Source organism: Tarenaya hassleriana, unplaced genomic scaffold, assembly GCF_000463585.1.
Source record: "Tarenaya hassleriana unplaced genomic scaffold, ASM46358v1 Cleome8, whole genome shotgun sequence".
Classification (NCBI taxonomy): Eukaryota; Viridiplantae; Streptophyta; class Magnoliopsida; order Brassicales; family Cleomaceae; genus Tarenaya; species Tarenaya hassleriana.
In genome coordinates this window covers 776174-789239 of record NW_010970490.1, presented here as the reverse complement: position 1 = coordinate 789239, position 13066 = coordinate 776174, and the positions used below count along the sequence as shown (strand labels likewise).

The 13066-nt window shown below is 42.5% G+C and overlaps 7 protein-coding genes across 8 annotated transcripts in view; 4 read left to right on the top strand and 3 right to left on the bottom strand.

The window, feature by feature from the left end:
- LOC104802157 (pentatricopeptide repeat-containing protein At3g62470, mitochondrial-like) overlaps positions 1-1061 on the top strand; it is a 2441-nt gene extending 1380 nt beyond the window's left edge. The window contains exon 2 of the mRNA XM_010525626.2: positions 43-1061. Within this exon, the coding sequence (XP_010523928.1) occupies positions 43-958 (916 nt within the window). The 3' untranslated portion in view covers positions 959-1061. The remainder of the gene's footprint in view (positions 1-42) is intronic.
- A 23-nt stretch (positions 1062-1084) lies between these two features.
- On the bottom strand, positions 1085-2854 carry LOC104802156 (ribosomal RNA small subunit methyltransferase). The gene is made up of 3 exons (XM_010525625.2): positions 2836-2854; positions 2328-2732; positions 1085-1958 (listed from the first exon to the last, which is right to left on the bottom strand). The coding sequence occupies exons 2-3, from the start codon at positions 2640-2642 to the stop codon at positions 1218-1220; spliced, it is 1056 nt and encodes a 351-aa protein (XP_010523927.1). The 5' UTR covers positions 2643-2732; positions 2836-2854; the 3' UTR covers positions 1085-1217.
- A 504-nt stretch (positions 2855-3358) lies between these two features.
- On the top strand, positions 3359-4934 carry LOC104802154 (bZIP transcription factor 53). Its single transcript, XM_010525623.2, has one exon. The coding sequence runs from the start codon at positions 4244-4246 to the stop codon at positions 4643-4645; it is 402 nt and encodes a 133-aa protein (XP_010523925.1). The 5' UTR covers positions 3359-4243; the 3' UTR covers positions 4646-4934.
- On the bottom strand, positions 4920-5467 carry LOC104802155 (calvin cycle protein CP12-1, chloroplastic-like). Its single transcript, XM_010525624.2, has one exon. It carries the CDS (start codon positions 5398-5400, stop codon positions 5017-5019), a length of 384 nt encoding a protein of 127 aa, XP_010523926.1. The 5' UTR covers positions 5401-5467; the 3' UTR covers positions 4920-5016.
- Positions 5468-5852: 385 nt separating this feature from the next.
- Positions 5853-7095, bottom strand: LOC109116197 (cytochrome c oxidase subunit 5C-2). 2 transcript variants are annotated; one of them, XM_019201197.1, is made up of 2 exons: positions 6993-7095; positions 5853-6270 (listed from the first exon to the last, which is right to left on the bottom strand). In XM_019201197.1, the coding sequence occupies exon 2, from the start codon at positions 6233-6235 to the stop codon at positions 6038-6040; it is 198 nt and encodes a 65-aa protein (XP_019056742.1). In that variant the 5' UTR covers positions 6236-6270; positions 6993-7095; the 3' UTR covers positions 5853-6037. The 2 variants fall into 2 exon arrangements, with proteins under 2 accessions (XP_019056742.1, XP_019056741.1); XM_019201196.1 differs by having other exon boundaries at positions 5853-6273; positions 6993-7091.
- Positions 7096-8057: 962 nt separating this feature from the next.
- LOC104802153 lies at positions 8058-9834 on the top strand. Its single transcript, XM_010525622.2, has 3 exons — positions 8058-8519; positions 8999-9349; positions 9532-9834. The coding sequence occupies exons 1-3, from the start codon at positions 8090-8092 to the stop codon at positions 9729-9731; spliced, it is 981 nt and encodes a 326-aa protein (XP_010523924.1). The 5' UTR covers positions 8058-8089; the 3' UTR covers positions 9732-9834.
- An 830-nt stretch (positions 9835-10664) lies between these two features.
- LOC104802152 (protein trichome birefringence-like 6) lies at positions 10665-13052 on the top strand. The gene is made up of 5 exons (XM_010525620.1): positions 10665-11475; positions 11716-11908; positions 12008-12198; positions 12378-12536; positions 12616-13052. The coding sequence occupies exons 1-5, from the start codon at positions 10859-10861 to the stop codon at positions 12926-12928; spliced, it is 1473 nt and encodes a 490-aa protein (XP_010523922.1). The 5' UTR covers positions 10665-10858; the 3' UTR covers positions 12929-13052.
- The last annotated feature ends 14 nt before the right edge of the window (positions 13053-13066 follow it).

Here is a 13066-nt window from a genome sequence, read left to right as displayed (position 1 = left end):
GTTTGATAAGTTGAAATAGCGGTTCACACCCAACCTAAGGACATACACTGTTATGCTCAACGGTTGGTGCCGGGTGAGGAACCTGATGGAAGCAGCTAGAATCTGGAACGATATGATTGATCACGGCTTTAAACCCGACATTGTGGCTCACAACGTTATGCTCGAGGGATTGTTGAGGAGCAGGAAGAGATCTGACGCGATTAAGTTGTTCCATGTCATGAAGTCGAAGGGCCCTTCCCCTAGCATTCGCAGTTACACGATCGTGATCCGTGACCTCTGCAAACAGTCAAAGATGGAAAGGGCTGTTGAGTATTTCGACGAAATGCTCGATTCTGGATTACAGCCTGATGCCGCAGTCTACACATGTCTGATCACAGGTTTCGGAACCCGTAAAAGGCTAGACAGAATCTATGAATTACTCAGGGAGATGCAAGAAAAGGGTTATCCTCCTGATGGTAAAACATACAATGCGCTAATCAAGATAATGACAAGTCAGAAAATACCCGAACACGCAACGAGGATCTACAACAAGATGATCCAGGACGGGGTCGAGCCATCGATTCACACGTTCAACATGATAATGAAATCCTACTTCCTGACAAGAAACCACGAGATGGGGAGAGCGGTGTGGGATGAGATGATCAAGAAAGGGATTTGCCCGGACGACAACTCGTACACCGTTCTCATCAGAGGGCTCATAAGCCAGGGGAAATCGCGAGAGGCATGTAGATATCTGGAGGAAATGCTTGACAAAGGAATGAAGGCTCCTCAGATTGATTACAACAAGTTTGCTGCCGATTTTTACAGAGTCGGAAAACCGGAAATATTCGAGGAATTGGCTCAGAAGGCGAAGTTCGCCGGCAAGTTTGCGGCATCGGAGATCTTCGCTAGATGGGCTCAGATGACAAGAAGAAAGTTTAAAGAGAGATTCATGGAAAACCGAGAGAAGCATTTCTGAGGGTTTTCTCTATTTTGTGTCATGTGTTTTTATATATTGTTTTGTGATTCATAACTTCATGTTGTATATTATTTTTTCAGTTTAACAGAGAGAGATTGTGAGACGCAGCTCAAGTGACAGAATAGAGGAAGAATCCAATATGGTTTAGCTTTAATCATAAGTCTGAAACCAAACAATGCAGACAGAGGGCAAAACACGAAAATTGAAATCCCCTTGTGAGCTATAATGACCGGACAGAACAAAACTTTGGAACATTGGCTTAAGAAAAGTGAATGCCAGCCTTGTTGAACAAGGAGAGGAGATACAAAAACTCTTGTTGAGATAGTTTAGAAGATCTCTTGTCTTCAAAATCACCTTCTTTCAACACGTTCGATACTTTCTCCTTGAACTCAGACACCTCTCCATCTCCTTCTCCGTCGTCCATCTCCATCTCATCATCCACTTCATTGTCATCGTCATCATCAATCCCCATGCTCTGGTCACCAAAATCTGACACATTCATAGACTCTCCCGTTGACCCACCACCGTTCTGTGAAGCTTGCAGCGCCTGAAGCGTCTTGTAGTTCTTCTCAAGCAATGAGAGGACGTTCTTCTGTCTGAAGATGGATCCTAGGGTTTTGTTCTTTCTGATGAAACAGATTCTTATGAACCCATCCCACTCCTTGGAGTTCACCTGAGGACGAGGCTTCCTGGGCTCGATTCTGACAACCGAGGAATCCACTTTCGGTGGTGGGCGGAAGTTGTTCTTCCCGACTTTGAGGAGGTGAGAGACACGGGCATAGAGCTGAGTGTTCACAGATAGACGGCAGTAGAGGTTGTCACCGGGCTGGGCGACGAGTCTCATAGCGAATTCCCTCTGGTACATTATCACGGCGCATCTGAAGCTAGTTGGATGAAAGAGCAGTTTGAATGTGAGGGGAGAAGATATTTGATACGGGATGTTGGCCACGCATATATCGAAATGCGGAAGCTCCGTCTTGAGTACATCCCCTTGGATGACCTACATTAAGAGAGAACAGGATAAGATTGAGGAACAATGAGGTATTGTCACATCTGCAATCACAATCGCTTCTCTCACGAATAGGATCATTGATGCTAAAAACTTAATCGAACCCTACAGGCACCACCATGAGTATATACCGGAACTCACAAATTCGGAGATACCAGAACTAAATCTGCTCATCATAACTATTATGTTCTGCGTTCATCTATGGTCATTGTGCTAAGGTCCCTGACTTAGTGTCGGACTAACCATCAATTGCGGGTTAGAATATCAGATTCAACAAGGAAATAAAATTCCACGAAAGGTAAGAATTCCCGGTTCTACTACCAAAAAACTCATAAACCAGACAGAGAAATTGTCACGGACCTTCAATCGACTAGAGTAGGGAGTTCCCTGGAACCGGCGCTGCAGCTCGAGAACCATACGAGGATCGAGCTCGACGGCGATAACTTCTTTGCCGGATTCTAGAAGCTTCTTCGTCAAGTTTCCGGTACCGGGACCGATCTCGAGGATCACATCGGTGCTCTTGATTCCAGCTTTCTGGACGATTGAATCAACGAGAAGAGGATTCTTGAGAATGTGCTGACCTTTCGATTTGTGGAAGGATATGCCTCCTTGGTAGTGGTTCGACGGAGCTCTATTCCCCTTCGGCTTCTCCTTCTTCATCTTGCCTCCAGCCATTGTTGCGCGACGTCACAATCAGGTCAAGGAAACTTAGGGTTTAACAGCCACCTTAGGCTAGAGATTTAGGGGAAGCAAGTACCGTTCGATCTGGACGGGGAGCAGGGAAAGAATAAGTGAGGTTCTCAAACAATACCAAACCCTAGGTTTTTGTGTAATAAATTTAAAAACTATGGATAAAATCGTAATTTACCATAGTCCAAGTCACGCTGAGAACGAGTGGTGATTCCTAGGTCCCTTCGTAATTTCTCTAAACATTAAGGAGCACAATGTAATTCACTGTTACTTCCCAGCTATTAGGTCCATATTTAGTCAACTCTGGATCAATGGGTTAACTGAAAATTTGACCCAAATGTTTTAGAAACAACCCAATTAGATCCATATTTTAAAACGCATTGGTCTACGAAATGATTCGGCCCGAAAGATTGATAGAACCAATTGATCCAAACTATTTCCAAAACCGAATCGGCCCAATTATGACCCTATTTTGAAACGACTTGACTAATCGGACCGGAATATAATTCGTTTTTCAGATATATTCAATTAGTGCATTTAACCAAAAAAAAAATCAAATACATATTTACATAATCACAACGTTAAACATTTTTTCTACCCTTCAATTTAGATTTTTATGCGATGTAATATAAGTTGTGTACATGATACAAAAAAATATACTGTAGTTTTTATTAAATTGTGTCGAAATATTACATTTCAAGAACTTGCGTTAATATCTGCCAAAAAGGATAAGTTACGTTCATCTCCTGCTAAAAAGAAAACTTATATGTATTATATATAGATAGAACCATATGCTTTCCATGTTTTAGTCACCGAAGAGAATATTCTACCCAAGCCCACAGAAATAACAACATGCTTATCTTTCCATAAATCCAGCTGGAAAATTAAAGATTACTAATCTAATTACCCTAATTCGTAAATACAGAAGTAATTACCTAATTCTTTGTTTGAATAAAAATAAATAAATAAAATCTCTGGCCAGCTAATCACTCTCCCTATATAAACCCTCTCTGGGCGGCGTGAATGTCTTCTCCGTTCTGGCTTTCGTTTCGAGCCTCTCTATCTATCGGCGTCACGATCAGCTAAGTCGTCTTCTCTTCAAATTTCCCTTCTCTTCCTTTCGATTTTGATCCGGGAGGGTTTCGTTTCGTTTCGTTTCTCTTCTTCCTGATTTCGATCTCTCTTCCGTGGTGAGATCTGTCCGAATTCGATCTAGGGTTCTTTCGTTGGGATTTTGATTATTGTATTTGGGGTTCGGCAGATGAATTAGGGATCCGGGCAAATGCAAATGATTCTAGATTTTCTCTGAGCTACGCAATCCTAATGCGTATGATTTGTATTATGCATTCCTTCTCGGTCGTGTTCCTCTACTGGTTCTACGTTTTCTCAGAACTGATCTGATCTGATTCTGGCGATTGTGATTTTCGTAAAATTCGTTTGATCTGACTGAAATTCTTTGTTAAGTTTAGGTAGCGGGACGTAAATCCTTTGTAAAATCTGATAAATAAACCCAGTTAGGGTATCTAGTAGTATATATTATCGTCGAATTTTGGGGAGAAGGAAGAAAAACCTGTTGAAGTCAGCATATGGCACCGATTCAGAGGCAGATGAGTCCGGAATCGGAACTTGAACCGAGGTACGCGACCATCACGGACGAGAGGAAGAGGAAGAGGAGGATTTCCAACAGGGAATCTGCTAGGAGGTCTCGGATGAGGAAGCAGAAGCAGATGGAGGACCTGATCAATGAAGTCACCGCTCTCAAGAACGACAACTCCGACATTTCTAAGCAGATTGATGCAGCTACCAGGAGGTGCAACGAGATGGAGGCTCAGAACAACATTTTGAGGGCACAGGCCTCGGAATTGACCGATAGGCTGAGATCGTTGAACTCGGTTCTGAGAATGGTTGAAGAGATCAGCGGGCTGGCTTTGGATATTCCCGAGATTCCGGAATCTATGCAGAATCCATGGCAGATTGCTTGCGTTTGAGTTCTGACGGGGAGTTCCCAAGAAGCTCAAGGTTGTGTCTGGGTCTGTTAGGCTTGGTCACTAGGTAATGTCTCGTGTCTTGTTAGTGTGTTTGCTTCGCAATTTGTCCATTCCAATTCTTGTGTCTGATGTTCTTCTTGTTTTGGTGCATTTGGATCATTGCCCATGTCTAAGCAACAAATCCTTATGCTATATCATAAGATTTGATTTCAAAGTATAAATAATAAAATTTCCGGGAAAGTTCGTGTGTATGTATTGATTTCAAAGCACAACAGAGAGAAAAAAAAATTACCCATCACATGATAACATATATGGGACCGTCTAAACAGTCCACAACATACAGACCACGTATGTAAAGTAAGGAAACATCATCAGTTATCGTAGGTACGGCACTCGTCGGTCTCGGGGTTGTCCTTGCAATAATTCTCGAGAGGATCGTTGCCACCGGCCTTCTGCTTGTCTCTGGCGTGGCTGGCCGCAGCGCTCAGCTCCTCGACCTCGTCCCACGCCGCCACGCACTCCCCGCTCTTCGGGTCATCGGCGCATGTCTCCTTCGCTTCCTCTATGCTCTTCTCCACCTTCTCCGATATCCTGTCCGGCGCCGCCCTCACGCGTCGGGCTTCCACCAACCGGGTCGACCCGGACCCGGACCTCCACGGATAGTTCAGACGGACCGGACCCGCGAGGCGAGCCCGGGTTGTGTTGTTGGCCACCACTCGCGGGGTCGCGAGGTTGAGACTTGCTATGGTTGCCATTTCCCGACTATTGAAAGATCACGCCTTTTTTTCCTTTACGAAAGAAGAAGAAGAAGAAGAGATATTAGCTGGGAGAGCAGGGAAGAGATGATGATATATAGTGGTGGTGCATGTATTGATTTATGTGAACCAAAATCTCTTATCATCTTAAGGCCAATCATAAGCTTACACGTAGCGAGAGGTCGAGATATTTTCAAAATATTCCGCCGAACCAAAGAAATCAAATATTTTAATACGCTTTTGCCTTTTTTCAATAATATTTTAGAACCCGGTATTAGCAACGTTGTCCACAATTTCAGCCGTTAGCCATTTATTTATTTGGCAATAATAAATATATTGTACGAAATATTCGGCGTCGGAGATCGATACACATCATGCGCATATAGATATTACGCAGCGACTGTTGGGCCTTAGCCTGGGCCCACTAAGCTATGTTAATGCGCATACCAATATTTCTCTTTATAAATTCCAAACAACTTTGCAGAGACTGCCAAAGAAAACTTGCAGTTAAATTTATTTCTTACAAATCCCATCTGAGATTTCTGGAAAAAACAAAACACGGGGGAACGAGATAATGAAAAACCAATGCAGAAGCTGCCCAGTTGATACTAATGGAGTGAGAAGAGAGGGTTCTTTTCTACTGCTCTTCGGAGGCAACAACGCTGATCTCACCCTTCTCGAGCAGATCATAGAAGGCTCTTGTTTTCCTCTGCTCGTTCCAGTGATGCATCTTCCACAAGCTACCAGCCGCCAACCCGAGGGTGATACCAATCACTATCTCTTTCACGACGCTCGGTCCTTTCAGGGTGGCGTGAGCGATCTTGTGGCCAGCCATCTCTTCTTTCTCTCCTCAACCTTTTTCACAATGCCCTGCTGCCACATTGATTATCAAGGTGGCATTAGCCGAGTAAAGATATCGATTCCTATACGCTAATAACGTGCCCGAAATTATAGTCTAAAATATCTTTGAAACGCATGATTGTCTCTTGGTGTGTATATCTACACACATGGCCAAGGACATGGTCTTTGGTTTCCTGCTCCAGAAAATAGCATGACCAAAACAAAGGTTCCCAACCACAAACCTAAAGACACAGTCGAAGTGCTGATGATGCATATTGAAAAATAGGTTATTTTCAGAATATCAAACATAAAAATGCAAGGACACACGCATAAACCAAAAAATGCAGGAAAACACGTATCTCTATAAACCATTATACTTTCCGCACTCTTTTACATATGCGCATTCAAATATCTTCCAAATAATGGATCTTTCAATATGTTTGTCTTCTGAACCAATCACAAGACTCTAGAAAAAATGCTCTTAAGATTTGGTTTACAACAACCCTTGCAAAAAATATAAAATTCCACCAAATCATCTCCGAATAACCACTGAAGAAATCGAATCCAGGAATCTAGAACCAATCCCTTAGATCCCAACCACGCGAAAATGGATCGATTCGAATCAGATAAGGTGAGAACTCAAAGACAAAATCCAGGGATATCTATCAATATAAACGGATCAAGAGAAACCAGAATCCGAGAAATTCAAGGTTCTCGAGAGAGAGAGACGATGGTAGAGAAGTAGGGTTTACCTAATCGAGGTGCTGAGGGAGACGACGGGAAACAACCAACAGAACTGCGGCACCAAATGATGGATCAGGAGGACACGGGACGGCAGCACTGCTCGCTATACGTGGATTCATTCATCCCAGTTATTGGGCCGGTGAATGGATCTGGCCCATGTTTGTCCAATTTGCGGCTTCATTTCAGCCCATCAAGAACTATAAAAATAAATGGATTGTTTCAAATGAAATGTTTTAAGAACATTATAAGACTATATATATATATATATAGATATATATAGAGAGAGAGAGACTCTTTCGAAGCAATAGCCAATTGTGATTTTTTTTTTTGGTTTAAGTAGCCAATTGTTAGTATATCCCAATTTCTAATTTAGCCATATGAAAGTTTAATAGAAAATTCAAAATGATGATAAAAATTATCATATCATACCAATACAAGAATAATTCATATAATAATAGTATGTGCCAATTAGGTTCAAAACATATAGAAAACAGAGAGTAACGAAGAGTTTGCAAGATATTAACGAAGAAAAGTTTCAAAAGAACACAAAATAAAAATTAAATATGGAAAACATGGGCCGTAAATTAAAAAAAAAAAAAGGAAAAGAAAAACAATAAACCTGAACATTGAATATAGAAAGAGAGAGAGAAAAATACAGAAGACTAAAATTTGGAGGGAAAACCTAACAACTGTAAAAGCTAATAAGAGAATAATTTTTATAATCTCGCATATTTATAACGAGTAAAAAAAGGGAAAAAGAGTTGTATAAAGGGGAGGATTCTTCTATTTCATTATATTTTTATTTATAATACAACTGTTTTCTTGCCGTGCATAATTGAACAAATAATAATGTATTTTCAAAATAAAGTAGGAATAAGTAAATCATTTCGATTTAATCGATACAAATCTGGGATGAACTGTCCTATTGTAAACTGGTAAAGTCCAATTTACGGATAGAACCTGAGGCCCAATTCCAATTACCCATGAAAATATCATTTATTTTCGTGGTGGGCCCCGGTTCCCCGTTCGTATGGGTCACCAACCTCGTCTACAAAACGCAGAGTTGGTCGCTTTCTTTACGAAATCGACCGCTCCTTCTCCAAAAATGTCGCCGTCTTTCTGCTCCCTCCGATCCATCGCCGCCGTCTTCCTCCTTATATCCGCCGTCCCCATCGCCTATATTATCTCCCTAGAGCGAGCCTCGCCGGCGACTCACGTCTACTACTACCACAGCTCCGGCTTCTTCCGCGAGTGCGCCAAGTGGGACGACCTTCGCCGCCGCTTCCTCGTCTCCTTCATGGACGGGGGCGTCGGAGAGATCGTTCCCGGCGATGGCGATGCCGTTTTGGAGGAGGTCACTCTGGTCAAAGACGTTGACCTCGCTGGCAACGCCTCCCTCGGCCTCGCTATTGACCGCCACAGGAACCGCCTCCTCGTCGCCGTAGCCGACGTGCTCGGGAACCGGTACAGTGCCTTGGCGGCTTACGATTTGTCCACGTGGCGTCGAATCTTCCTCGCGGAGCTGAGCGGCCGCAGTAAGCTTTTTTTTTCTCTCTCGAATTTGAATGTTCTTCGTTTCAGATAATCACAAGGCGAGTGGTTGGCAGTGTTCGAATCATAGGACATGAGTTTGAATCACTGTAGAATCTGGTTGAATGTTTGTTCCGTCAACAAATAAATACGTAGAAATCTCCTCTTTCACCTAATCATGTAGAGGAGTTATTTCACGGATTCACCATTTTTAGCATTTCCTGAAGCTTGACTCCCGCATAGGCTATAGCCCAGTGGTAATCTCTACGGGTAATCAAGATTATGTCATATTTGTCTGTTGGAACATTTAAGCACTAGAAGATGGGCATTTTTCTCATGGTTCACAATTTCCACGAACTGCTGATGCAAAATTAATTCCGCTCAGGTGGACCACGCTACATAAATCTCCCAACATTCATCAATGGCATTGCATATATACATAATCTGTGCATTACATGCTCTCTGTTTATGGTTCCCAATGCAGACCAGGTGAAATCGTTTGCAGACGATGTGGCTGTCGATGCAGAAGGCAATGCTTATGTAACCGACGCAAAAGCCAGCAAGATCTGGAAGGTCGACGTCCATGGCAAGCTTGTGTCGACCATCAGAGACCCTCTCTTCACTCCAGCTGGGTGGTACAACAATTTGGTTGCTCTGAACGGCATAGTTTATCACCCTGATGGATTCTTGATCGTCATCCACACAGTCTCTGGTAATCTATACAAGATCGACATAACCAATGGAGATAAAGTCACACTGGTTGGTGTTTCTGGTGGGACATTGAGGTTTGGAGATGGGTTGGAGTTGCTGTCTCCCACCAAGCTTGTTGTTGCAGGTAATGGTGGAATGATGAACACTAATGGGGAAAATCCTACTGCGAGAAACGTGAGAATCTTGAACAGAAGTTTTTGGAGAACTTCTGTTTGAGTTTCTCATTATAAACTATTGATTCAACTCGATGAATGGCCCTCATTTGCATACGTTCTGATCATTAAAAATTGAAACTTTTTATTGCAGGGAACCCTTCAGCAAGATTGGTGGAGAGCTCGGACGGATGGGAAACGGCGACTGTGACGGCCAAATTCAGCAGCGGTCTGGTCCACCGTATCGCATCAGCAGCCACTGTGAAGGACGGAAGAGTGTATCTGAACCATATTGTCGGGCTGGGTTACCCTAAGAAGAAACATGCCCTTGCTGAAGCCGTCTTCTTGTCCTGAATGTAGTTTTGACTCTGAATGTATGTAACTTCGAATCCACCCATTTGTTTGATGGAATCACATTGAGATGGAAAGAATTTCATGACAGCGTTTTGACTTGAAATCATCAAACTTTTCAATTTTTACGTACAAGAGGGTTTCTTGTCTATTTCACGTAACATATTTGTTATTCTGCAAAGGGTGATACAAATGAACAATATTGGACCAAACGCGGCCCCAAAACGCAACCACGATCGGTCGAAACGCTGGGCCGAGTCGCTGCACTCATACGGAATAAGGGAGGGTTAATTATGGAAATTAAGACGGCGGCGAGTGGGCGCGTGGCCGTACCCCGGGAAGCAACTCCCACGTTAAATCCTCTGTCATTGGCTAATCATATTTCTAAATTTCGTATTTAAAAATTCCCTCGAATGTTTTTCCCATAGTTTCTCCTTTTTTTTTTGCTTATCTTATTTAATTATAGTATTATTATATGCTCTTTGTTCACGAGCTCGTACGAACGGCAATTTTACTCAAATGACCCATTTGAGTCGCAGCTATTTCAGCGTACACCAACGAAAAAAAATAATTTTTTTTTCAATTTTAACCCATTTTTCGGTTGAAAAAGTCTGAAATACCATTTTCTTTTTATTTTTTGTGACCTTATTACGATTAACATATAACTGATATACAACTAAAATAAGATAGATGATTTTTTTGCCATATTTTTTAGAATCAATTGTAACTTTTTTGCCACCTTTTTAGAATTAATTACGAAGTCGTAATAACGAAGTTGTTTTCGAACGGATAAATATCGTATATTTATTAAGGATAATTTCGTCTTTTCAAAAAAAATTAATGTGATATGTTTTTTTTTTGGAGTGTACGCGGTGAAATAACTGTAAAGAAGTGGGTTATTTGAATAAAAAAACCCCGTACTAACATCGTTGTCCTCCGTCATCACCAAATCCCCGCTGCTAACCATCCCCTTGACGCTAATTTCTCAAGTGTTTCCTCAAAGCATCCATCCAAATCTATGATCTTTGGATTTGATTACCATTTCAGATCATGATTATGATACCTTATGCAGATAAGCTTCGTAATTGTACCAAATCCTAAAGCTCTTGTCTTTACTCTGAGAGAGAGAGATGGAGAGGCAAAGGAGTTTCTCGTTGAAATCTGCGAGAGTTTTTGCATTCATCATCACAATCTCGTCCGCCATTGTTTTTCTGGCCTTCTTCTCCATCTGCTTCATCAAATCTAGCCCTTTGCTTTATACGAGAACCACCAACATTCAGTTCAATGACACGTCTCTCCATTTGAGTCCTTTGCCAACTCCTGTCGGACATAACCTATCTAGATCCACATCCGATTCCTCGGCTTCCTCTCCACAAGTCCCGATTTTAATCTCGACCCGTTTCAATATATCCAAAAATACTTCCGGGTTCGCTAGATTTCCGGATTTCGAGCAGAAGGCACGGGAGGAGACTGTGGTTCAGGACGATGTGGTGAATGGCAATTTAACTTCTGCCGTTCAGGAGGTGACTGTGATTGAGCTGCCGAACAACGTTAGAGAGAAGAAAGAGAAGATAATTGAAGAGTGCGATGTTACGAAAGGGAGGTGGGTCTATGACGTTAGCTACCCTCTCTACACGAATGCATCTTGCCCCTTCATCGATGAAGGATTCAATTGCCGAAGCAACGGAAGATTGGATAGCGACTACATGAAATGGAGATGGGAGCCACAGGATTGTGACATTCCCAGGTAATCTAACCTTCAAGTTTGTTTTTTTCTTCTTGTTCTTGAGATTTCCATTGCGTTTGTTCACGATTCATGTGGGGTAACGAACACTGTGATGGAACTGACCGATAATGATTCTGGGTTCGTACCCAACATGAGCAAATTGATTGGTTTTTTGACCGAGTCGTAAAGTTGTAAACTTTTCTTAAAATATTCATGATTGGGCATTTGGGGTGCGTGTGTGTATCGATGGTGTCGTGATAGGTTCAACGCCACCAAATTGCTGGAATTGATCAGAGGGAAGAGGCTAGTTTTCGTCGGAGATTCGATTAACAGAAACCAGTGGGAATCCATGCTTTGTATGTTATTTTCTGGTATTAAAGACCCCAAGAGAGTATATGAGACACATGGCCAGAGAATCACCAAAAAGAAAGGGAACTACAGCTTCCGTTTTGCGGTATATGGCCGTATCCAAGGCCTGAAGCTTGATCTTTGAGTTTCCGTTTGGTCTTAGTGGTGGTCGTTTGACGTGCTTAACGCGTTTTGTGTCGATTAGGGTTACAGATGCACGGTCGAGTATTACGCGACACATTTCTTGGTTCGTGAAAGCAAATCAAGAATTGGACTGAAGAGACGACCTACTTTGACAATTGATGCGATTGATCGCAGTTCTTCGAGATGGAGAGGTGCTGATATATTGGTGTTCAATACGGCACACTGGTGGTCTCACTACAAGACCAAAGCTGGGTCAGTATCTCTCCTTGTTTTCTGAACTTTGACATCTCAAGAACACGGTTCTTTTGTGGTCCTGATCTGGATCTTGATCAGGAGACACAACATGAAAGCTAGATGATCCTTTTTTTGAACCTGTAATGGCTGATTTTCTCTTGTGTTTATGGGGCCATTTCCCCTCTGTATCGTATCAGGATCTACTACTACCAAGAAGGAAACCAAGTTCATCCAAAGCTTGACGTATCAACAGCTTTCAGAAGAGCTCTCCAGACATGGTCATCATGGGTCGACAAGCACGTTGATCCAAAGAAAACTCGTGTTTTCTTCAGAAACGCGGCTCCTTCCCACTTCAGGTTTTTGCTCGGAAAACGCTCTCTTCTGCACTGTAAAAGAAACCTTGGATCTCTCAAACCGAGAATGTTATTGAACCAGGGGAGGAGAGTGGAACTCTGGAGGTCATTGTACGGAAGCCACCATGCCCTTCAATGAAACATCGAAACCCGACCACTCCGAGAAGAAGAATGGAATTGTCGAGGAAGTGATAACGCAGATGAAAACGCCGGTGACTGTACTGAACATTAGCGGTCTGTCTGAATACAGAATCGACGGCCATCCTTCGGTATACGGAATGAAACCCGAGATACGACGGTCTCAGGCCGTCCAAGACTGCAGTCACTGGTGCCTACCTGGTGTTCCAGATACTTGGAACGAGTTGCTCTACTTCCATTTGCTACATAATCAATAGAACCATAAACACCCTGTTAACTTGTTCGATAGCTTCTGTAAAATGAAATAGAAGATTCCTTTTTGGAAGCACAGAGTTGGTTGGTATTGTTGACTATTTCACGATGACCGTTGAGTCGGTCCAATTTTTTTTTTTTTT